This window comes from Microcaecilia unicolor, chromosome 9, assembly GCF_901765095.1.
Source record: "Microcaecilia unicolor chromosome 9, aMicUni1.1, whole genome shotgun sequence".
Classification (NCBI taxonomy): Eukaryota; Metazoa; Chordata; class Amphibia; order Gymnophiona; family Siphonopidae; genus Microcaecilia; species Microcaecilia unicolor.
In genome coordinates, this window is record NC_044039.1 from 65228903 (window position 1) to 65255407 (window position 26505).

Sequence of the window (26505 nt, forward strand, 5' to 3'; positions counted from 1 at the left end):
AACCGCTACTAAATGGACTTGGGAAAAATCCAGAATTCCGGGAATAACATGTATAGAATGTTTGTACGTTGGAAGCTTGCCAGTTGCCCTTGGCCTGGATTGGCCGCTGTCATGGACAGGATGCTGGGCTCGATGGACCCTTGGTCTTTTCCCAGTATGACATTACTTATGTACTTATGCCAAGTCTTCTGCGAAACACGCGGCACCAGCTCCCATTTCCGGCCACTGCTGCTTCTCCTGTTGAACAGCAGCGGCCGCTACAAAAACAGCTGTTTTTAGGAAGCAAGCATGGCACCGCAGGCATAACACAAAAAAGGCAGAAGATAAACCAAAACAGACCAAAAACAAGGGAGTAAGAGCGCCAGAAATGTTTAATAGGACCCTACACGGTCCGTGTTTCGGCCAACAGGCCTTCCTCAGGGGTCTAAAATAAAACAAATATATTAACCTATGTACAACTTAAATATAAAGTACAATTGTTCCAAAATTTAAAAATTGAAAACATAAAAAGTGAAAGTTAAAAACAATTTAACAATGAGTCCAAAGATGTCAAAGAAATACCAAAGAGCATAGACACTCATCACAGAGAACGTTAAAATATCAGGACCTTATAATAGGAAAATTATACCACATAAAATATATACTGAAGAAAGGTACTAATATGTGTTAACAAGAATCAATCCTACACTTCATGGACAGAATACAATGTAATTATGTAACATTATTTAGAATATTACAAAATAACTTAAACCAGCAAACACAGACAGTTGGTAACATATACAGAATGAATCTGAAAGAGGAAACAAAATGTGTAGAGCTGATGTGAAAGAGGAGATGAAAATCCTAACCGTTATTTAATAATATAAATGGAAATATGGGTAAAAATATTAATAACAATATTAATAAAAATATTAATATTAACAATAAAGACAACACCACTTAAGCCATAAAAAACAGGTATATAAAAATGAGAGATGTAACATTATGACCTACCCTGAATCTGACGTTTACAGGTACACCTCCAAGATATTCATGAAACCAAAATACTGCAGAACAAAAAGAACACAATATAGATGATTAAACTTATATTGTTCTGCAGAAAAATTAATATAAAAATGTACTCACATATGCCTAAAATAGTCAAAGAATATCATGGCTTAAAAATATAGGCAAAGTTGCCTAACCGTTTAAATATAAGCATCAAGAAAATAACGAGGAAAACCCTAGAAAAATGACACATAAAAGTAGCTGACAAGGAGAACCAAAAGTGATTAATTATGTATACATCGTCTATATGATTTTATAAAAAGAACCAAGAACAATAGACGTGACCAACAGTAGTGTGCATAACCCAAACATATGAGATACAATACCACAAGCCGTTTAATATAAATAGCACCCGCCCTTTAAAATGAAAATAACCAGCGGTGGCGTACATGAAACCCACCAACGGAAGAATATATAATATAATGCTGCAATAATGCCCGTAGCTCTCACTCGCCATTTAAAAATGGCAGAGCAAACTTAAAATGTGCAAATGGAATGACGGAGACATGATGTAACCACAAATATAAACCGAATACTGAAAAATAAATACTGGCATATTATGCATGAGAAAACACGAATTGTTAGAGAGAAAAGCGGACTATGTCAAAAAATACTACAGCTGCCCACTCAAGTAAAACTTAAGACCGTCACAAAAAATATATACTAAAACTAGGAATGCTAAACAGCTACCCTATAGATGTAAACAATGAGACTACGATTGCTTGTAAGTATCCCGTCCTCAACATGCGCTTAGCCAATTCCTATAAAAGATCCAAGTATCTGAAGAGCTTACCGCTGAATGCTGTCTAATGGCGAACGTAAGCGTATGTACTGGCGAAAAACTAGATCAGCTAAAACCGCTGTCATTTAAAAGAAAACAACGTGACTGGAAGGATGTGGAGAGAGAAGGGACACTGAACAGAAAAGGGTAGAGAGATAGAGAGACACTGAATAGAAGGAGGGGGAGAGAGACATTAGATGGAAGGATCAGGAGAGAGGGTAGATGGGTGGAAGGATGGGGAGAGAAAGAGGGAAGACGCTGGATGGAAGGGTATGGGAAAAAAAAGGAGACACTGGATGGAAGGATACAGAAAGAAAGAGGGAAGACATTGGGAGGGGGTCCTCAGACCAGAAAGAGGGGGAGGGGGTCCTGAGACCTGAGGTGAGGGGTGATCCTGAGAGAGGGGGAGGTATCTCTGTCACACACACACTCTCTCTCTGTCTCTCACAGTCAGTGTCTTTCTCACTCTCACACACTGACTTTCACACTGTATCACATTCACTCTCTATGTGTCACACAGTCACTCTCAAACACTCTCTCGATCTCATACACTCTCTCAGTCTCACAGAGAGTCTGTGAATCGCACACTTACTCTCACACTGTCTCACACACACTCTCTCACTCACAGACACACTCGCACCCAGACTCACTCTCTCTCTGTCACACAGTCACTCACAGACACACTCTCAAACATACACACTCCGAGGAAAACCTTGCTAGCGCCCGTTTCATTTGTGTCAGAAACGGGCCTTTTTTACTAGTTGTACTATAATTTTCTACTTGAGATCTTTCAGGTATATAATTTTTCTAAGATAAAAATACCAATGTATTTTGTATTAACTTCGTCGTCATATTTATTTCATTCTCAAAGTATTGCAAGTGCTATATTTTTTTCAGAATGCATTTTTCCACTGTATTTTATTTTTTTAAATGTGCATTAAACATAATCAGGTCCTTTTACAAAGGCGCGCCAAACGTTACACACCCATATATTCCTATGGGCATGTCTAGTGTTTAGCACACACTAAAAATACTAGCACGCCTTCGTAAAAGACCCCCAGTGTTTGTTGTAGCTGCAGTTTGTGTTATGCCATAGTATGTGTTGGCATTCCTTAACCCTTTTGTACAGTTCTGAATCAGTGGGCAGTATATGCTATTCGGAACCTCACCGAACAAAATGAAAAGAACCAAGAAGTCATAGCGAATATGGAGCGCCAGGGCCTTGCAGATTATTCAGTCCTAAAGAATATGGGTTTGCAGGTTGAAGAACATGATGGAAAACTACTCTTAAAATCTCTCAAGAAAGAATTTTAGCAATAATCTGAATGACTGAAGATGCTTACTCTAAGTGGAAAAAATGGGAGAATGCCTTCAGTGAACAGGACTGTTGATATGAACATTTAAGTATGAACTGGTAAACGAATGACATTTCTAGTTTGAAGGGTCATTTACCTAGGTTTACCTGTTTTCTTAGTTTTATCTCATCTGATCTGAAGTTCTTTTGTCATAGATATTACCTAGGTTTACCTATTTTCTTAGGCTTATCTCATCTGATCTGAAGTTCTTTTTTTCATAGATATAAGATAATGTTGAAAAGATTTTTCATAATACAGTTTTCTGTGTCTTCTATAAGAGCTAAAGCAATTGAACATAAAATCATGAAAAGAGAATTGTAAGGTAAGTGTTTGAGTGTGTCAAAACATTGCTAATATTCTTTTTTTGTGCATGATAAGTTATAAAAGATGTAGCTTCAGCAATAAGAGTTTCACCTTGTTTTTTGTCTTTAAATTATGTACAATGGTAATATCCCCTCACCCCTTTACATCCATCTCTTCAGACATACTGTTTAAAAACTGGTAATACTCAAACTTTTGGAAGAAAAAATAGTATCTACAAATTGGTGGTTTCTCTGAAATGTAACTCCTTCACAGTGAGAAATATTGCTAGCTCCTGTATGCGCCTCTTTTTATGTATTGGGACAAACTAGGTTTCAGTGTTTAACATTTTCTTTATATGTTAGCACAGCAAGTCAGCCTCCTTTTTCTTTCTTCTCATGGTTTTGGAGAACTCTGCCAGGCTTTTGAAGAGGCAGTTTCTCACTGTGATTAATTCCAGCAGTTTCTTTTTACCCCTCTGCCTTTCCAAAACATTGACAAATCTAATTTTCAGTTAATTAATTCAAGAGACAGAAGAATAGAAGGCTCTACCTCTTCATTTCAGATACCATCCTATGTTATTGAATCCTGTTGATGTGGAATGTGGCAGTGAATGAGAATGGGTGGAAGAGAACCTATACAATTAACTCTTGCTGCTCAACATTTTTTTGTTTTGTTTTAAAAATGTGAATGGGAAAGATCACGTGACGCTATGCACAGGAGCGGACGCTAGACGAATTGCTCCTGCCTTCTCCTCAAGAATCGAGTTGAAAAACTCACCCTAAAAGCGTTTGTTTGATTGTCATCGACAAGAGGAAGCTTTGGGAAACGATAGAGGACTTAATTATTATCGATTCAGAAGCTAATGGCGACTAAATCAACCAGAAAAGAGAAAGATAAGAATCGGCTGGCTGAGGACAAGATGGCGGCGCCGGCGAGCCCGGGAACTTCAGCGGTTGGATCCGCATGGGCCGCCGAGATAGTGGGCGAAGTCACTCAAGCCTAGGGTTACCATACGTCCGGATTTCCCCGGACATGTCCTCTTTTTGAGGGCATGTCCGGGGCGTCCGGCGGATTTTGCCCGCGCCCACGTTTGTCCGGATTTCTGGACAAACGTGGGCGCGGGTGCGGGCAGGCGCGTGCGTGCGGTGGGCGCGCGATCGGCGCCGTGGGTCGTGACCTGGTCTCCCATCCCCTCCCCTTCCTTACCATGTTCCCTGGTGGTCTAGTGACGTCTTCGGGGCAGGAAAGAGCCCCCTCTTTCCTGCCCGGAGCGCTGCCTCCCCTGTCTATCATCCTTCTCGGTCTGGCTGGGGATTCAAAATGGCCGCCGAGATTTGAACTCTCGCGAGGCCGCTTCAACTCTCGGTGGCCATTTTGAATCCCCAGCCATACCAAGGAGGATGCAGCAGGCAAGGGCAGGCAGCGCTCCGGGCAGGAAAGAGGGGGCTCTTTCCTGCCCCGAAGAGAAGACGCTACTAGACCACCAGGGCTAGATAGTAAGTGAGGGGGGGAGGGGACTATGTGACGGGGGGGGGGGGCGTGGCGGAACCCGACCTGAAGGGGGCGTGGCATGAGGCGTGGCGGGGTAGGGGGCGTGACATGTGTCCTCTTTTTCAGAGGACACAAAATGGTAACCCTACTCAAGCCTTGGAAGCTATTTTGGAGAAAAAACTCAGCTCACTGGATACTAAATTAGAATCGCTACATAACAGTGTAAATCAAATTCAGCTAGATATGGTGACTTACCAACAGCGTGCCAGTGATACTGAAGATCGCGTTGGTACTTTAGAATCAGAAGTAAATCAGATGAAAAAAACACTTGCCTCATACGAAGAAAAACTTGAGGATTTAGAAAACAGATCAAGACGAAATAATCTTCGTATGGTGGGTCTGGCGGAGGGGCAAGGAGATCGAGACCTAAGTAGATACTTGGAAACATGGCTAGCAGAGGAACTTGAACTACCGGAGTCTCTAGGCCCGCTGAAAATTGAACGAGCCCACCGTTTAGGCCCAAAGCAGACGGCAGAAGGCAGACCATGTGTGGTCATTTGCAAAATTTTAAACTTTGCACATAAAAACGCGATTTTGCAGGCCTTAAGGAATGGGAAAGAACTGCACAGTGGAAATCGCAAAGTATTATGCTTTCAAGATTACTCAGCAGCAGTGGCAGCACAAAGGAAAAAGTTTTCGCCAGTCTGTTCTGAACTCGTCAACCGGAAAGTTAAATTTGCACTGCTATACCCGGCGAAATTGAGAGTTAATCACCACTCGGGAATAAAATTGTTTGACTCTGTGGAAGCAGCAAAACTTTTTATACAACAGATGGAAATTGGACAATAATGTGGAGACATGATGCGATGTAATAAAATCTGAGACTGAGAATTACTTGCAGGGGGATTGATCACGGCTAATAGACGCATCAAGAAATCATAAAAAGCTTGCATATAGATCTTAACGATATGTCCCATCGGGGAAACTAAGTTGGAAGAGTGAATTAATAGTTGAGGCTATGTTAAATAGCCAAGGAGAAGATTGCAGAGACCAGGACAGCTGCTGATAAATATTGTTGGACCTTGGACTATTTTGATAAGCCTCAATAATTGAAGAAGGCATTACAACTCGCCAACCTGGTAAACATAGACAGAAGTAAAAGTGAACTGTTTATCACTGCTTCAGGTATCGTATAAAGAAGGGGAGATAATCTCCCAGATAGAGACTGATATGAGACAACCAGAAGAGAAGATAGACAATTTAATTGATAAGAAAGATTAAACTCGGTAAAGAAATGTGTGATAGAATGGATAAGATAGCATGATTGACATATAGACTAATATGGTTAGATGAGGAATGAAAATCTGTAATGTTGTGTCAATGGATGAGTAACCATAAAGAGGACAATTATTAAGAGGGGAGAAGGGGTGTCGGAAGTGATCCATTTCCTTAGGGAACAGAAGGGGTAAAAAGGGGGAACTGGGAGGGAACGGGAAGAGGGAGGGTACTGGGAGAAGAAAGGGGAGGGGGGTGGGGATTAACTCAATTTGTACTAAATGTGAGATTATTACAACTTGTAGAAGACCGATATTTACGAGAGGGAGGCTGGAGGCTGGGCTGGCCTCTCTCAAAAAGAGAAGATGAATCTGATACAGATTGGCGGGACTCTGGAGGGTAAACCATTAAGGTAGCCTCATGGAATGTAGGAGGTATACACTCCCCTATTAAGCGCTCCAAGATTCTGCGACAGCTTAAACGTCTTGGAACAGATATAGCGCTGTTACAAGAAACGCACTTGTCAGATGCAGAGCACACCAAATTGGCTAAGTGGTGGGTTGCGGACTGTGTGGCAACGGCGGCCTTGGGCCGGAAAGGGGGGGTGGCAATACTTTTTAGAAAAGGAATAGCTGTCCAGGTGCACAAAACGATTAAAGATTCGGAAGGCCGGTTTGTACTCTGCATTGCCACAATAAATAGACAAAAAATAATTTTGGGTAGTATTTATGCTCCAAACACACTGGATTTAAAATTTTATAAAAGATTGCTTAGGCAGATCACTCAACTAGAGCCATTGCCCTTATTGCTGGGAGGTGATTTTAATATGACTTGGGACCCTATATTGGACAGATCACATCCCCCGGCTGATTTAAGGCGGATTAGTACTAGAGGTTTGCCGGATCTATGTACAACACTCGGGCTAATAGATATTTGGAGGACACTGCACCCACTAGACAAAGAATATACACATCAATCTAGAGCACATGGCACCTCAGCCAGAATTGACTATTTGCTAGCTTCCCACACACTATTAACAGATATTACTGAGGCACATATAGAACCTTGCATTATATCGGATCATTCAGTGATTAGAATGTGCTGGAAGGGAGGAGGGGCAGAAGAGAAGTTAAATAGTTGGACGTTTCCGGCATACTTGTTTAGAGACCCACGATTTGGGGAATATTTACGGGCTAAATGGACTGAATATAAGCACTTTAACGAGGGCACGGTTGATTGTTCCACCGGCTTTTGGGAAGCTGCGAAAGCAGTAATAAGAGGGGAAATAATAAGTTATGTGGCACAATATAAACGAGCGAGAGATAGGGAAATTGTGCGGCTTGAAAAGAGACTAGTTAAGTTGAATAGACAATATGGCCTAACCCCATGTAGCAAGATTAGACAAGAGGTGATGGAGCTACAAACAACTTTGAATTCCCTGATACATGATAGAGAATTGAAATCTCAAGCCTATTATCGCTTTCAATTATATAAGCATGGAAATAAAGGAGGCAAATTTCTAGCTAGACTTATAGCATCTAAATATTCATCTAAAAATGTAACAGTTATTAAAAACAAAGAGGGGAATTATCTTCACACTAATAAAGAGATTAGATCAGCGTTCCAGACATATTATCAAAGCCTTTATAAGGCGTCGGAATAAGAGGGACTTCCGGGTGAGCTATTCTTAGATGGGGTTCAGACCCCTAAATTACAAGGTAGGGATAGTACTCAACTAAATGCAAAAATTAGTGTTGATGAGGTGACATGGGTAATAGCGCAAAGTAAAATGGGTAAGGCTCCTGGTCCGGATGGGTATAAAGCAGAATTTTATAAGTTGATGGGTGACTCGGTGGTCCCAACATTGGTTAAGGTGTTTAATGAATGGATGGAGAATGGTAGGATGCCAGACCAATTAAATTTGGCTAGGATAGTTGTGTTTCCTAAGCCTAAAAGAGATGAAAAATTGGTAACCTCCTATAGACCTATTTCTTTAATTAACCAAGAAGCAAAATTATTTGCAAAAATTCTAGCAGACTGGGACGAGTGCTACCTCATCTTATCCACACAGCTCAGGTGGGATTTGTACAAGGTAGATCAGTTTCCAAAAATCTGAGGAGTATTCTAGCAGCATTAGAAGGATTGGGCCACTCCCAGGCACAAGCATTAATGATAAGTTTCGACGCTGAGAAAGCATTTGATAGAGTGGAGTGGCCCTTTCTGTACTCTGTGCTGGAAAGATATGGATTTCAGGGTAGATTTGTGCAGGCGATCAGGGCATTGTATCACCTACCAAGAGCACAGGTGATGGTAAATGGGAATATATCGGAGGAGATCCAGATTAGTAGAGGTACTAGACAAGGGTGTCCACTGTCACCTCTACTTTTTGCACTGCAATTAGACCCCTTAATTAGAGACATATATGATTGTGCGGCGATTCCTGGGGTACAACTCAAAAGCCAAGAATTTAAGCTTGCCGCGTTTGCGGATGACCTAATGATGGTTATTACGAAACCGAAGGAGACCCTGCACAATCTGCTAGAGCTAATTCAAGAATATGGAGACTACTCGGGCTTTAAACTAAACATAGACAAATCTGAAGCTCTTGGGATAAACTTAGACATTCGGTCCAGTTGGCCGGAAGGATTTCCTTTGAAACGAACGAGCAAGTCTTTTACATATTTAGGGATTCAGTTACCGGCTAATTTGAAGGAGCTTTATACTTTAAATGTCACAAACATGCTGGAACAGACAACTCAACAGTTGGATTCATGGGGCACCTTAACACTATCTTTACTGGGGAGGATTAGTCTTATCAAAATGGTGATTTTGCCAAGATGGCTATACACATTACAGGTCCTGCCCATAGTGTTATTGCAAAAAGATATCAAGCGCTTATATCGATTGATATCTAGATTCTGCTGGGCAAAAAAACGTGCTAAGATGCAGTTGAAATATATGTTGGGGGGATGGAGGCAAGGGGGCCTGGGAATACCTAATATAAAGTTTTACAATATGGCATGCCTCCTGCGTCAAACACAAGATTGGCTATACCAAACCCAGGAACACACACCTCTAGAGATGGAAGAAGCGTTATATAGTCCATATCATGGGATAACATTAGCACATTTACAGAAAAAGGAGATGCCGCATAGACTTAGACATAATGTTCTGATATTATCACTCAGAGCAGCGTGGAGATTCTTAGGGGAACTATTGGGTGGAGATCCAAGAGTAACTGAGTATCTAAACATCAAGGGAAATCCGGCTTTCGTGCCCGGGCTGGAAAATAAAACTGTTGATAGATGGGCACAGGAAGGTGTGACTTGTATAGCAGATGTAATGGGAGAGAGCGGGGACATACTGCCGCTGCCACAGCTATTGGTTCAGAGGGAGCAGGTTTGGGGTGATGTATACGCGCATTGTCAACTTAAACATTATGTACAAACATTAGATAAAACAGCATTGCAGTGTAAACTGGGTAACAAAATCAAAAAATTCTTTGATGAGATATCTGAAAATGCCCCATCCATATCCCAGATACATCGGAAGTTGTGGGAGCTGGTTCCGCTGAAGGAGATAATCACGGTTAGACAGAGATGGGAAAAAGATATGAACTGCAATTTGGAATTTTGGGATATTAATGCGCAGATAAAAAATATACCAAGAATAATTGGGGGTGCAGATTACAGGGAATGCGCGTGCAGGATAATTTACAGAGCTTATTTTACCCAAGTACAATTATATAAATCAGGGGGTATAGAGACAGCGCTCTGTTTGAAATGTAATAGACATGACAATACTTTATACCATGCGTTATGGGGATGTGTAGCACTACAGAGATATTGGAGACAAATAGTTACTTACCTGTCTCATGTTTTGGGTAGTAGAATAGACATGAATCCACGACAGTTGATACTAGATTTGAAAGATGAACCTTTAAGACTCAATGCTGACAAAACATTATTGTATCGAAAGTTATGTCTGGTGGCGAAAAAATGTATTATGCAATATTGGACTGTAGCCAGTTCACCACCTTATTGGCATTGGCGTAACAGGGTGCATCAATTGTTAGTGTGGGAGGCGAAAGAAGTAAAAGGACAGTACAAAAGGAAAATACGGTTTCTTAAAACATGGGGTAGTTACCTGGAAAAAATGACACAGAGAGGCCGAAGTTTGGTCATTAATACTTTATAAAAGAACCATATATCACTGTAATATTGGAATATATTAATATGAGTTAATCAAGAGGGTTGGGGGGGGGGGGTTAGCAGGGAATAGTGGGAGGAGGGTGTAGGAGTGGGGATTGAGGAATAGGAGTTCTCGTATTAAATTGGAGCGTTAAGCTGATCATTTTACATCACGGTACAATAGTGGTTGAGTTACAATTGTACACTTGCCAAAGCAAAGGTTCTGTTATATTGTTGACATGTTATGACTTTATTTAACAATTGTGGACAAATAAAGATGCAAGGAGGGGAGGGGGTTTGGGGGGGGGGGGGAAGTGAAATGGGATTCAGTGATTGAAGCAGATACAATGTTATTGCAATGCTGATTTGAAAACTGAACTTTGTTGTATGAAGTCTCCAAGTTGCATTGTATTGTGCCTTTCGATAATAAAAAAAGTTTAAACATAAAAATGTGAATGGGAGCAGAGTGGCTGAAATATCTGGAGAACATTGAGAGCCTTTCTTCCCTGAGAATGCCCTAAAAATATATGCAGTGCCTTTCATATGAAATGTTTGCCACACTACCAGTGCTTTAGTAATGGATGGGGCTGCAAATTTGTTAAAGTAAATTTAAAGGAAAATCATTGTCTTGATTATATTTAAATCCAGATATCAAGGAATGTTTGATGAATGTAAAATTGGGTTATGAATGAATTTATTTTGCTGTATTTTCCTTCAAGTCTGTACTTAGGTATGTGAAAATTATTCGAAGAATAGTGACATTTTAAAAAGAGACTGTCTATAATTTTACCTCTAGGAGATAAATGTTGAGGTCCCAAAACCTCTATCCATCCATAAATAAAACATTGGAGGACCAAGCTCCGGCAACAATAACAACAAAAAAAAGATGTCTAAATAAATATATCAGCAATATAACTCCTGAAAGGAAATGAGAACTCCAGAGCAGATAGGTGTGAATACCAGAAGAACCATTATAACACCTGTTGATGAAAGGGCAGAATTTAACTATCACAAAGTTGTCTTAGAAACAGAGCCACCTGAACTCTCACAACTAAGGTAAGTGCACTAAGTATTGTTTCTCAGTGGTAAACTCTTCACACAAAATGTGGTATTTCTTCCTTGAAAAGCAGAATAAATCAGCCATATGCTTGATTGATATCATCTGATGGTGCTGAGGAGTGGCTTTCTCTGAACTCAGAATTATCTTTGTAGAGCCTCTGGGCATTTACAGTTGTTGCTACACACTTTTGCCCCTGTTCTAGTGATTTTCACTCTACAGCCAGACTTGAAAGTCGCTCTCTCAGGGAGCGAGCGACATCACTGTCCTGAATAGTGGTTGAGCCCTGAAGCTCCCACTTCTTCCAGCACAAACTAATTGCATCCGTTAAGCATCTTCCTACTATTCATCAAATTGTGGCAGAAGTGACATAGCAAGAGTTCCTAATGGCCCATGGGTTGCGTGTAAGGCTGTGTCCTACCATGCTTCACGTGAGACTTGGTCACTCTGGAGGGAACCAACATAAAGTGGAAAAGAGACTTAAAAGAAATATCGTTCTGAATTTAAGAATGATCTCAAGTCAGTTCATAAGGAGATTCTACACAAGATTGACACCGTGCACGCTGACTTTAAGGAACTGGGTTTCAGAATAGAGGACTTAGAGACTTTGATGGAAGAACAGGCAGAATTAATTACTGTGACATCTTTAACCACCCAGTAAGATGAACTTCTCTATAAAAGTGATGACCTGGAGAATCAGGGCCATTGGAATAACTTGCGGCTCCATGGCATTCCTGAACCCACAGGCCAAAAGGATGTATTGGTCATAGTACACTCCTTGTGCATGCAATTACTGACTGATGAAATGGATCCAATAATGCCTGAGATAGAACAAGCATGCCATGCCCTGGGTCAGCTACTCAACAAGCCATGTGATACCATTGTACGATTTGTGAAATACACAAATAAAGAAAAGTAGCAAGCCAGGCAATCTGTGATGCTCAAGTACAATGATGCATCAGATTTTGTTTAGCAGGAACTTTCTTCTTTATCCCTGCAACAGAAAAGCAGTTGAAGCCTAAAAAAGGAGCGGATTCATTACTGATGGACCTACCCCTTCACCCTGTGCTGTCCAGCGGAGGTGTGTGTGTGTGGGGGGGTGATATGTAGAGCTCAAACCCTTGAGGAGACCTGAAAGTTGTTGCAGGCCTAGTTACAGTATCACAATCCTCTGCTGTGGCACTGGAGACTGCACAGGACAAAGTGCAACAGTGGAAGCAAGTGGTTAGGGGAGGAAGAACAATGTGCCCTTTACAAAGCAAAGACCCAGTGTGACTGTATTGTATTGGTATACTAACGTGAAATTATCTAGCACTCAATAGATGCAGCTTGACTTTTTAAGTGCCACCTGTGAGACATCATATGAACATAGTAGGAGGAGTTTGGGGTAATTGTAAAAGTCTTAATATGTGAAAGATTGTTATGGGGTGTTGGAAGGGAGTTAAGAGCAGTCATGCTTGGCAGGATATAGCAGGGGGCTGTGGACCTGGCCATTAGGGTATGAGAGTTAGGACATCAATTTGTTCCTTCTGCTTATTTGAGGAAAGGGTTTGTTGTTTTGTATTTTCAGGGGGAAGGTACATCAAGGAGGAGGGAGAGGGTTGTTTAGAAGTGTGGGTTTGGACCAGGGGTGGGGGAAGGTTGGATTAGTTTACTAGACACCTATGTGCATCTAACATTAGTGAATAGGTATGTTCCTGGTTCTGTTAACCTCCTCTTATGATTGAATTTTAGCTTTTCTGATTCAAATATCAAATGACAGCCTATAAATCTGTCTGCAAAGGGAGCAATGAGTGCTTGCTACACAACATCCAATTCCCAAAGCAATTTTTTGCTTCAGCTACAGCAGATACTCTCAGGACTACACATTAGCTACTGCCTATGCTCCTAAACGCGCTGTGATTGGCTCAGAGACTTCCAGATCTCTCAGCTGAATGAAGCACTGCCAAAAAAGACGTTTTTATTATTGCGGGGGGTGGGGGATAAGCAGGTAAACCTCTTCTTCAGGGTTCAGCAGGGTTAAAGACTGCGGGGGGGGGGGGGGGGGGGGATGACTTTTTTTTTTTTTTAAGCGGAGCGTTTTTTTGTTCCCCAATTTTTTTTTTTGTTACTTTGGGCCAAGTTTTATCCCACGCAGCCCCAACGAGAGGTACAGACCTCTCGTTAGATTTTCCAGCGTTAAGGCAATCGGAAAAGGTTAGTGCATCTCATTACAATAGGGTTTCTACACAATTTGCTCATCTGCATTCCGTTTTCATTAGCTGCTACCGTCGTCGGAAAAAAGTCTTTAGTGCATGCCAGGGTTTACTACTTGCTCGTTAAGGGCTCGTTACGTTTAGTGCATCTGGCCCTCTGTCCCTATCCCTCATCACCCCCCTCTCTTTCTGTGGCCAGGCCGAAAGAGAAAAAAAAAGAGCTGTTTTTAAAGATCAGAGCCTCACATAATGGTGTGTGCATAGCCAGCCTGCTTTTAATTTTACCAGCCTCTTACAGATTCCCCTCCCTAGCCCCCCATTTCAGTGGGCAATTCAGAAAAAGCAGAGCTGTGTGGTTTCCGTTTTTAAGATGGAGAGAAACCTCAGAGTCATACATTTTACACTGCTTTTAGGTTTTCCAGAAGTCTTTCTTAGTAGAACTCACTGTATATTAAAAAAAAAAAAGAGGCTTTGTTTAAACAAATGCTTTAACTATCAATATGAGGAAACAAGCCATGTCAAAGAAATATATGGCAACTTTGAAGTGTGTGAGTTCTTGTTCCAGACATATCTGACAACTGGAAAAAAACAAACAAACAAAAGCTGACAAAGCCCAAGGTTTGTGTACATAGAGAGATATGCCACCCAGTTATTTAGCCACCTCCCTCTTCTCTCCCCTTACATGGTCCCCTGCTCTGAGGACTTTTTTGTGGTGAAGTATCTTTATGGTTGTCTTGTATATGCAAAACAGCATATTTCAACCCAAATGCTTCATGAAAGAAAACATACAGAAAGATTAATGTGTAAACAAGGTGATCGAGAACTTTTGTAAACTAAAATACCCTGTTTTTACGATGCTGTACTAGTGTTGAAGCTTGCACCACCCTATGAAGTCATGCACAAAAAAAGCCTAAGCAGAATTTACTTCGATCCAAAGGTGGTTGGGAGTTTAGGAGGCATCACACCTAAAAATACAGACGAACAAGGGTAAAGAGTTTTTAAATAAACCTTTGCAGACGTTACTGAAAAGAAAAGGAATCTGCCATTTTGTGACCAACATCTATGTGAAAGGGGTCATGGTAGAGAGGATTAACTGCACCCTAAAGTCTAAAATGTGGCGGTACTTCGTCACGCAACACTTTTTACTATGTAAATGTATTGCAGTCCATGCTACGTAGCTATATAGAGAGTTTTCATAGAACCATACAAGGCAGACCTGTCGACGTAACACCTCTGAATTCCCTGCAGGTCTGGAAAACGATCTATAGAGGGATTGTAAAACATTTTGCAAAAGGTTACATGTAAGTCAGATGAAAACAAAAGGCGCTTTTCAAAATGGATGTATTAAACAGCGAGCAGAAGCCTGTTTACAAGGTACAGGATTATGATGGAGAATCTAATGAAGGTTCTTATTACTCTTAAAAAGTATTTTAAAATAATCCTGACACTGATGGGGTGTACTGTATTGAAAAGTTTTAGAAGTTAAAAGGAAGGGGCCGGAACAAAATGTGTCTAGTGAAATGGTGAGGCTGACCTGAGAAGTTTAACAGTTGGGTGTTGGCCAGCAAGGTACAAGACATCTAACGTTGTACACAAGAACCAACATGAACGATGAGGGGTTCTAAATCACAGTAGGTAGCAATGCTTCTGCAGAACTATTTCAGCAAAACACCAGTTCTAATTTTATGGTATGGTTAGCAAGATCTACAAGGCCCGTGGGAAATGGGTTTGGTTGGAATACAATACCCACACACGAGGGACAGCATTACAAAAGACCAACTTTATGTCTTGATGGTGTATGTCTTACCGGATAAAAAATTTGTAGTATGGTGGTGCTGCTGCCCAACAGTGGAAGCTTTAACAGAGAGTATGAATGAGAACGTAAGCACTCACTATGATAAGCAGCCCTTGTAAATCTCTTATGACCCCATCAGAATCATAATGAGAAATTTGAGGTCACTGGCACTCATCTGAGCAGAAGAATTAGTGATCACATTGAACTTAGAAACTAGCTGTTATACTAGTGGTACAAACTTGCCCGCTGATATCATATGTGATTTTAAAACCTTATATCTGTGCACTAACATTGTGGGGCATTAGTTAGTAGTGGATCATTTTGTACCACTGCTGTGCTGTGTACTGGTTAAAGGGGAAAGTAATGAGTTCATTGCCTTCATATATAATAAACCCCATTATATCCCTGTGAACAAGCACCACGTCGATTCAATCATCTTTGAAATAAAGAAAGACCAGAATAGACATATCTCATTCCATATCATCATGCTGATCAATCCATAGACTGGTGGGTTGTGTCCATCTACCAGCAGGTGGAGATAGAGAGCAATCCTTTTGCCTCCCTATATGTGGTCATGTGCTGCCGGAAACTCCCCAGTATGTTCTCTATCTCAGCAGGTGGTGGTCACACACAGCAGCAGCTCTGGCTAGGCCTCCAAGCCTAATGTTTAGGTTTTGTTGAGTGCCTGGGGTTGAGGGCTCTTCTTGAGCAAGTGCAAACCTGGTGGCGCCAGGTCCCTCCTTTTCTCCCCCATCCCGCTGGCTCCGTTAAAAAAAAATTTTGGACGTCCTTAAAGGCGTTTAGTTCGACGTTTATTTAAACGTTTATTGCAGCTACTCACTGGGACACCAGGTCGTTACAGCTCGGAGCGAGAAGCAGGTAATTTTTACCTTTTTTATAGCGGGCAGGGGGGTTCCCCGATTGATCTCCACGTGGCCTATGGCGTCGGAGGGCGAGGGCGCGAAGAATCGCTCCCCGGACCGCGTGTGCGCTCCTAGCGGGGATGCAGGGGTATTAAAGTCTGATTCGCCCTTGTTGGGTGTCAGTTCGGAGGCCGGTCAGTGTCCCGGGTCTTCCTCCGGTGCGGCGGTTTTTCCCGCCATAAACGCCCATCCCCCGCTGCTCGCCTCCGCCATCTTGGCCGGCCACTCTGCTCGGACGGCTTCTTCTTGGGCCGCCCTTGAGCTGGGAGACGTTCATGCCATGGCCGCCCTTGATTTGGGCGACGGCAAAAAAGCGGCTAAAGTTAAGCGCCGTTCTTCCCGCACGGCTCCTTCGCGGAGTGTCGCGGCGGACGCCATCTTGGATGCGCAGCATGTTTCTCCCCCGCTCTTACGAGCGCCGGTTGAGGGTGCGTCTAGGGCTGTGGCCCAGGCTGCTGAAGTGCACAGTCTGGGGGGTTTCTCCCCCGAGTTTATTTTGCTGCTGCATCAGGCCTTCCTTATGCAGAACGCTGCCCCTTCTCCCTTGTCCGATAAAGGGATTGAGGCCCCCGGAAGTAAACGCCCTCGGGTGGATTCCCAGGCCTTAGAGGACGCTTAGATGAGGGCAGCGTATCCGAGTTCTCCCAACGGTCCTTTGGGGATTCCTTGGAGGAGACGGATTCCCGCTCGGATGGAGCGGATGACCCCTCTGCAGCACGGATCTTTCGCTCAGAGGATTTGCCCAACCTGTTAATGCAGGCCATGAGCATTTTAAAGATTTCCTCTCCGGAGGACGTCTCTCCCTCAGCCCCTGTTGGCTCCGCCATTATGCTGGGGACGAAGCGCCCGCCTAGAACCTTCCACGTGCATGATGCCATGCACACCTTAATTTCGGCTCAATGGGATGTCCAGGAAGCGAGCCTCAAAGTGGCTAGGGCTATGTCCCGCCTCTATCCTTTGCCTGAAAGTGAACGTGAGGCCTTTCTTTGGCCTACCATGGATTCTTTAATCACTGCGGTGACTAAGAAAACGGCGTTGCCGGTGGAAGGTGGCACGGCCCTAAAGGACGCCCAAGACAGAAGATTGGAGGCGGCCTTAAGGTCATCCTTCGAGGCGGGTGCCTTAAGTTTGCAGGCCTCAGTTTGTGGCTCCTACGTGGCCAGGGCGTGCCTGACGATTGTGCAGCGGGCTTCCCCCTCGGATCCTTCCTTGAGGGCTGATTGGCCGGCCCTGGAATCGGGCTTGGCTTATTTGGCAGACTTGCTGTATGATGTCTTGAGATCCTCGGCTAAAGGTATGGCTCAGACAGTCTCTGCGCGGCGGTGGCTTTGGCTGAAACATTGGTCTGCGGACCACGCCTCTAAGTCCCGCCTGGCTAAGTTGCCTTTTAAAGGCAAGCTGCTCTTTGGGGTCGAGCTGGACAAAATTGTGACCGATCTTGGCACGTCTAAGGGCAAGAGGTTACCAGAGGTCAGGGCTCGGGCCAGTGCTCACCCCGGTATCTCCAGAGGACGGTTTCAGGAAGCCCGTCGGTACCGCCCGGGCAAGTCGGGCTCCTCTGCCCCCTCTTCCTTCAAGAGGAACTTCTCCCCCAAGCAGCATTCCTTTCGCAGAGACCGCCGTCCCGGAGGTGCGCCCTCCGGTCCTCCCCCAGGGTCTCGTACCCAATGACGGGGTCCTGGTCCATGGCCCAGTGCAAATTGGAGGACGCCTGTCCTCGTTTCTGGGCGAGTGGACCAGGGTAACTTCAGACGCTTGGGTGCTGGAAGTCATCAGAGACGGCTACAAGCTAGAGTTCTGCCGACCCTTAAGAGACAGGTTTGTACTCTCTCCCTGCAAGTCTCCGGTCAAAGCTGTGGCAGTGCAGCAGACCTTGGACAATCTGATCCGCCTGGGTGCGGTCGTTCCGGTGCCAGAAATTCAGCTTGGCAAGGGACGTTACTCCATTTACTTTGTGGTACCAAAGAAAGGAGGTTCTGTACGGCCTATCATCGACCTCAAAGGGGTCAATCGGGCCTTGAAAGTTCGGCACTTTCGCATGGAGACTCTCCGCTCTGTTATAGCGGCAGTGAAGGCAGGGGAGTTCTTGGCATCCTTGGACATCAAGGAAGCGTATTTGCATATTCCCATCTGGCCTCCTCATCAACGCTTTCTGCGTTTTGCAGTCCTGGGCCGACTCTTCCAGTTCAGAGCCCTCCCGTTCGGGTTGGCTACTGCTCCGCGGACCTTCTCCAAAGTAATGGTGGTCATCGCGGCCTTCCTGCGAAAGGAAGGAGTACAAGTCCATCCTTATCTGGACGACTGGTTGATCCGAGCCCCCTCTTATGCAGAGTGCGGCAAAGCTGTGGACCGGGTGATTGCTCTTTTTAGCTCCCTGGGGTGGATCATCAACTGGGAGAAAAGCCAGCTGCGCCCGACTCAGTCCCTGGAGTATCTGGGAGTTCGATTCGACACCCAATTAGGCAGAGTGTTCCTGCCGGACAATCGGATTGTCAAACTTCAGGCTCAGGTGGACCAGTTCCTAGTAGCCTCTCCGCTCCAGGCTTGGGACTATGTGCAGCTGTTGGGCTCTATGACGGCCACGATGGAAGTAGTGCCCTGGGCCAGGGCTCATATGAGACCACTACAACACTCTCTGCTGCAGCGCTGGACTCCGGTGTCGGAGGATTATGCTGTGCGCCTTCCCTTGGACCCTGCAGTGCGCAAGGTGCTGAGCTGGTGGCTGCAGACAGACAAGTTGTCTGCAGGGATGCCTCTTGTGACCCCGGAGTAGATTGTCGTCACGACGGACGCCTCCTTGACGGGCTGGGGAGCCCACTGCTTGGGAAGGACAGCGCAGGGGCTCTGGTCTCCTGCAGAGGCAAAGTGGTCTATCAACCTCCTGGAACTCAGAGCCATTCGGTTGGCGCTTTTGGAGTTCCTCCCGGTACTGGCGTTGAAGCCAGTACGGGTCCTGTCGGACAATGCCACGGCTGTGGCCTATATCAACTGCCAGGGAGGTACCAAGAGCGCCCCTCTAGCCAAGGAGGCCATGAATCTATGCCAGTGGGCGGAAGCGAACCTGGAACAGCTGTCAGCGGCCCACATTGCCGGAGTCATGAATGTCAAGGCGGACTTTCTCAGTCGCCATACCTTGGATCCCGGAGAGTGGCAGCTATCTGCTCAGGCGTTCTTGGACATCAAGAAGCGCTGGGGCCAGCCGAGCCTAGATCTGATGGCGTCATCGGCCAGTTGCCAAGTGCCGCGCTTTTTCAGCAGAGGACGGGACCCTCGATCCCTGGGAGTAGATGCTCTTCTCCAACAGTGGCCGACACAGGAGCTTCTCTATGTGTTTCCGCCCTGGCCCATGTTGGGCAGGGTGCTAGACCAGGTGGCAAAGCATCCGGGCCGGATAATCCTGGTGGGTCTGGACTGGCCCAGACGTCCCTGGTATGCGGACTTGATCAGGCTCTCAGTGGACGATCCTCTGCGGCTGCCAGTGGAGCAGGGCCTGTTGCATCAGGGTCCCGTGGTGATGGAGGATCCCTCCCCCTTTGGTCTTACGGCCTGGCTATTGAGCGGCAGCGTCTGAGAAAGAAGGGCTTCTCAGACAAGGTCATCGCCACTATGCTAAGAGCAAGGAAGCGCTCTACTTCTACTGCTTACGCCAGGGTTTGGCGTACCTTTGCAGCATGGTGTGAAGCAGGCTCACTTTCTCCCTTCACTGCTCCAATTTCTTCAGTGTTGGCGTTCCTGCAAGAAGGTCTGGAGAAAGGCCTGTCGCTCAGTTCCCTTAAAGTCCAGGTAGCGGCTCTGGCTTGCTTCAGGGGCCGCCTGAAGGGTGCTTCCCTGGCTTCGCAGCCAGATGTGGTGCGCTTTCTCAAGGGAGTTAATCACCTGCGCCCTCCTCTACACTCAGTGGTGCCTGCGTGGAATCTCAACCTGGTGCTAAGAGCCTTGCAGAAGCCGCCTTTTGAACCCTTGTCAAGGGCATCTCTGAAAGACCTGACATTGAAAGCAGTCTTTTTGGTGGCTATCACTTTAGCCAGAAGAGTTTCCGAGCTCCAGGCACTCTCATGTCGAGAGCCCTTTCTGCAGTTCACTGAGGCAGGAGTGTCTATTCGCACAGTGCCTTCCTTCCTGCCCAAGGTTGTTTCTCGCTTCCATGTGAATCAGCAGCTCTGTCTCCCTTCCTTTCGTAGGGAGGACTACCCAGAGGAATACTCTGCTCTCAAATATCGGGATGTGAGACGAGTCATCATTAGATACTTGGAAGTGACCAATGATTTCCGGAAGTCGGATCATCTGTTTGTCCTGTTTGCAGGTCCTCGTAAGGGTCTGCAGGCTGCTAAGCCTACAGTGGCAAGATGGGTCAAGGAAGCCATTGCAGCGGCTTATGTGGCCGCGGGGAAGGTGCCGCCTATCCAGCTGAAGGCTCACTCCACTAGAGCTCAGGCGGCCTCGATGGCAGAGGCCGGGTCCGTCTCCTTGGAAGAGATTTGCAAGGCGGCAACTTGGGCATCGGCCCATACCTTCTCCAGGCATTACCGCTTGACTGTGGCTGCTTGGGCGGAGGCCCGGTTTGGAGCTTCAGTGTTGCGGTCAGGGATTTGTATGTCCCGCCCTGGGTGAGTACTGCTTCGTTACATCCCACCAGTCTATGGATTGATCAGCATGATGATATGGAAGGTAAAATTATGTATCATACCTGATAATTTTCTTTCCATTAATCATAGCTGATCAATCCATAGCCCCTCCCAGATATCTGTATTGTTTATATTCTGGTTGCATTTCAGGTTCAAGTTTAGTCTTCAGTTCCTGTTCAGGAGGACTTCGTGTTCAGGAGGACTTTGGATTCTTCAAGAGTTGAGACGAATTTGTGTTACAGTGAGCTGCTGCATTCCTCTCCCCTCCATTTTACGGGGCTGGATTGAGACTTAAATTCTGCCGGCGCTTCCTCCCGCTTCGTGCGGCAGTAGGGCAGCTTTGTACCCCTCCCGCTTCGGCGGTGTTAGGGTCAGTCAGCTCCTCCCGCGGTTGCGGTTGCAGGATAAGCCAGATCCCCCCGCATCGGCGGGTGTGGTGTCCCTCCCCCGCTCCGCGGGGATGAGCTGGACGGATTCCCCTCCCCCACTTGTGTGGGGATGAGTTGGGTTAATTCCCCTTCCCCGTTTCGGCGGTGGTGAGCTGGGCAGAGTGTCCCTTTGTGGGTGTAATTCTCTAAGTGCTGAGTCCTGCGGATGGAGCTTGGATATCGACATACTGAGGAGTTTCCGGCAGCACATGACCACATATAGGGAGGCAAAAGGATTGCTCTCTATCTCCACCTGCTGGTAGATGGACACAACCCACCAGTCTATGGATTGATCAGCTATGATTAATGGAAAGAAAATTATCAGGTATGATACATAATTTTACCTTTTGCTGCAGGAATGTGATCTTTAAGCTCTATTTGCGACCCCAGAAAACAAACATAATTTAACATGGTGATTAAAACTTATGGTGACCTGGCGGTGTGCAGATATTATTATGTGACCCATGTTGATCACTGTCTCCCAGGCTTTTATGGATCACCCGTTATGTACAGAGCAGGGATCGGCAGAGTGTTTCGTAGTCTCTTTAGAAAAGCACTATCGCTGCTGAGAAGGGGCACTGAGATTGTTAAACCACAGTGAAAAGCACAGCCAAAACCATAGCCAAAGATATGATGGTTCATGGCTGTTCTAAACAACATAAATAGTGTTGTGGAGCAGACCGGCATGGGACTAGCAGTCATGCAAAAAGCCCTTAAAAGAAAGAAAAGCTGTGAGACCATCCAAACCCTAAAAAAGAAAGAACCCAACTGTGTAGCATCTCAGAAGCCTAAGTGAAAGGCTAAGAGAGCCAATGTGCATGACAGTTTGGAAGAATACGTTAAATCAGAATTGGACCTCTTTCAGTTGTCACCCACACAAACCAGTATGTGGAAATTCTGCCTTTATTAGCCTTATCGGAAACCACACAACTTGACTTTTACATAAACGGTCACAGGGAAGGTTATTTGAATTTGAACAATATGCTGTTGTACCTGACCTGTAAGATAGTAAAAGAAGACAGATCAGACATCGCAGGGGCAGCCAAAGTAGTGCTAGTAAATTATCCAATAGCCTCCCTCTTCAGCCAGCTAGACGTCACGATTGGAGACACTCATCAGTCAGAGCAACAGTGTTACGTTCCTCACCTGGCTCCAGGCCTGTGCGGCTGAATCGCCGGCGAGGCTCGGTCTGGCGGATATAGCCGGACATCTTTGTTGTGGTATCTCCAGGATAGGTTGGCCATCTTGGGATGGGCATCCCGGGTTGTGGCAGCCATCTTGGGGTTGGTTAGCTTCAGGAAGGAAGCCCATATTTGGACGTAGGGCATCTCTGCTGATGGGGGCAGCCATCTTGGATCAGCTGCTCATGTTTGAGATTGATTCCTACACTATTTAAAGGCCTGCCTCCAGTCCTTCGTTGCTTCGGCCTCAATTGTGTTTGAGATCCACGCCGGTGCTTCTTGTCTTCGGTTCTTGTGTTCCGGTGTTCCTGACCTTGGTTTGTTCCTGGACTACTCGTTATGTTGCTGCCTGCCTTGACCTTGGACTGTTCTTTGACTATTCTTTGCTCTGCTGCTTACGGGCTCCTGGACTGTGTTTGTTTGTCCACCTGTCTGGTCAGTGGTCGTGCAACCCTGCCGGTTCCGGAAGTCCTGCCGGCCGCTTGAACCCAGGGGCTCAACTCCTGGGGGACAGTAGCTAAGTGGAGGTGAAGCTAGGGGTTGTCTGGCTGCCTGAACGAGTGCGGTGGCACTCCATCCTGCCATGCTCAGTCGGGGCACAAGGGCTCACACATCCCCAGTCATAACAGTAGGCCGAAGCCATGAACTCGCCAGACAAAACTGAGCTTTCCAACCTGGCTCCGGTATTGCATCAACAACAGGTTCAAATAATGCATTTGTCCAGCAGAATGCAGGAGGTCTGCAACCAGCTGCCGGCACTCGAGCAACAGGTTTCCGCGGCTCCTCTGGGCCCTAAGGCAGAGGCTTCTACTGCAAGGGTGCGACTTCCAGAGCCTCCGCTGTATGATGGTACCCCTGCAGCATGCCGTGATTTTCTCAATCAGTGCCAAATCCTGTTTGAGTTACAACCGGAGGTCTTCCCCTCCGTAACATAGTAGATGACGGCAGAAAAAGACCTGCACGGTCCATCCAGTCTGCCCAAGATAAACTCATGTGTATACCTTACCTTGATTTGTACCTGTCTTTCTCAGGGCACAGACCGTATAAGTCTGCCCAGCAGTTTTTCCTGCCTCCCAACCACCTGTCCCACCTTCCATCACCGGCTGTGGCACAGACCATATAAAAGTCTGCCCTCCCCTATCCTCGCCTCCCAACCACCAACCCCTCTTCCCCCCACCTGCTCCGACAAGATAAAAGTGACCTACATCATCTCTCTGCTGTCTGGTGCCGCCCTGGCCTGGGTGTCTCCACTATGGGAACAGCGGAGTCCGGTTCTGGCAGACCTGGAGGAGTTTCTTCGGCAGTTCCGGATGGTATTCAATGTGCCTGGCCAACCTTCCTCTGCTTTGGGGAGCTGCTGCGGATCCAGCAGTGCTCCGGGTCGGTCGGGGCGTATGCTGTCCGGTCTGACCTAGTATGGCTGTTCTTATGGCCTGATCTCTAAGTTTCTGCTTTGTACTACTAAAAGCTATAATGTCCCCTCTTAGGACAGCTTTCGTCGTATCCCAAAACAGTAATGCATCTGACTCGCATCTGACTCATGTTGTGAGTTAAAATGCTTACAATCTACCCATTTGTGTTGTAAATAATCTAAGAACTTGGTATCTGTATACAGATCTAAAGAAAATGACCAGGTTCCATCCTATTTGCCAGGTCCCAACTGAACCAGAGATATGATGTGTGTGGGGGCATAAACATTACATAAAAGCAAAGGCATTCTGTCTACTGTAACATGTGCAAGTCTATATCAGCCCTCCAGGTCAACCACAATAGTCTGTTTCTAAACCCATAGAGATTTATGGACCAAAATAATAACCCCTCCTTTTTTCCTCCTAGCTGGGGCATCCAAATAGGTACCAACCCATCAAGTGCCCAGTTTATATGTTCCTCTGCTGTCATATGGGTTTCCTGGAGCATAGCTATTGTGGCCTGTTTCCTATGAAGGTGTTGTAAAATCTTTTTCCTCTTAATGGGAGAAGATATAACCCCCCACATTCCAAGATACTATTTTTATAACCATTAAGTAATCCCTGTAGGGAAGGGATCTCTATGACTTTGGAGAAAACTCATGGAATTGGGATGTCGCCCAGCCCTCAACATCCCAAATAAGAGAAAGTTGTAAGATCCAACCAACCACTGAGCACATAGAAGGACAAATGATCTATAGTATGAAAAATAGTTAGTAGGTCAAAGAAAATCCCTTGCATTACCCCCTTCAGGATCCAAGTAAACCCAAACCCCATCCCACCCCATCCTCCACCTATCCACATCTGATGGCCCTCACTAAACCCTCTGCCCTCTCCCCTTAAACCAACTGCTTTCTAATAAGGCCAAGTCACTGAAGATGCTTTGTCTCTCCCCCCACCCCAGTCCAACTAGAACAGCAGGCATATAAAAATACCAACAACAACAAAAAAAGCAACCAGCACCATGAATAAACAACACAATCAGCAAATATGGTAAATTGACTAGTTGTAAACATTAAGAGATCATATGCTTGAGTAGTCATCCAGTAGAATTAGTCATTAGACAAGTGATCATACCAAGGTTGTTGTACAGCATAAAGGCAATGAAAACAAAAAAGAAAATTGAAATGCCTTTCAAGTCATGTTATGGGAGAATGAAGCTGGAGCAACTTATCAGAAAAGGATCCTAAAGGGCAGCATACTTGACAGGAACCCCGTAAACATGAAAGAAACAAGAGGGTAAAGAGCACTGGAATGACACATCATCATTCGCAAAGGTCAAACCATCTCCATGTGGGGCTGGGAAGCACCAGAGTTACACTCGGGATTCCCATATGAACCAACCCTCAAAGAGTGGTCAACTCACCCAAATGGGCTGAAAAATCCAAGATACCCCCATCTGTATCTTCCGTGAGTTGTGAGAAACATAGGTGCCAACAAGAAGATATCCGCTACTACCAAGAGTAACAATTTAGTCTCAGGAACACCTTAAGCAGATCTGGTCTCCAATGTGGAAGCATTGAGACCATCCATAAACTCCTGTGCCACCTGCACAGTCTCAGGATTGTCTTCCCATTATATTGGAGTCCTTTCCCAGATCATATAGATTGCATGATGATTTGTGTATGTGCAAAAATATATGGAATACAACAACTCGGGGGCGGTTTTCATTCTGCCGTCAGACACCCAATCGATGTGCCCGTTCAACCCATAGTGAACATAATTGGTCTTCCAGTTGTAAAACTTGAAGGAGCCATATTTCTAACAAGGGCCACAACTCTTTATCCAAAATAGTTGCAGGTAGTCCCACCAGTCTTAAATTGTTATACTGTGATCAATCTTCAAGGTCGTCGACCTTGTGTTCCAGCTCCGCTATTTGTTTAAGGAGCTGGATCTAAGTGGTAGAGTTTGTGCCTGATCCTCCAGATCACCATTCCTCAGTAAGTATGCATCTACTGAAGATGCTCATGAGTCTCCTCAGCTCGGTCAAATATCTGTTGTAGTTTTTATCCAGATCGGCCTCCACCGCAGCAGTCACCTCTGCCATAATTTTGGAGGTTCAGCCAGAGCTAATTGTTGGACTAGGCGGAGAGTACAGAGCCGCCATATTGGTGTCCTGTGGACGTTGTTTATCTCTGTCTTTTCACAAAGTTCTTGAGGCCATGACGTTTTGAAATCTCTGGCCAGTGTTTCCCTGATGTAGAGGAGCAGCATTCTGGTTTCTCTTTTTTAAGGGGACAAGTTTATTTTTTCACAGGGGTGGTGAATTTCTCAGAGACCTCTGTGGGTTTTTCTATAAGAAGTTCAAGCAGATACCTGTATCTCACGTTGCTGAGTATTGTGAAGTGTATATTGGCTGAACAGCCAAGGACCAAATATATTCTTCCCAACAA

The 26505-nt window shown here is 45.3% G+C and overlaps 1 protein-coding gene across 2 annotated transcripts in view; it reads left to right on the forward strand.

The window, feature by feature from the left end:
- Window positions 1–4131, forward strand: part of ATXN10 (ataxin 10) — a 699884-nt gene extending 695753 nt beyond the window's left edge. The window contains exon 11 of one of the 2 annotated variants that reach the window (XM_030213944.1): window positions 2958–4131. In XM_030213944.1, coding sequence (XP_030069804.1) covers window positions 2958–3142 — 185 coding nt within the window. In that variant the 3' untranslated portion in view covers window positions 3143–4131. The remainder of the gene's footprint in view (window positions 1–2957) is intronic. The other variant, XM_030213945.1, reaches the window with a different exon arrangement.
- The last annotated feature ends 22374 nt before the right edge of the window (window positions 4132–26505 follow it).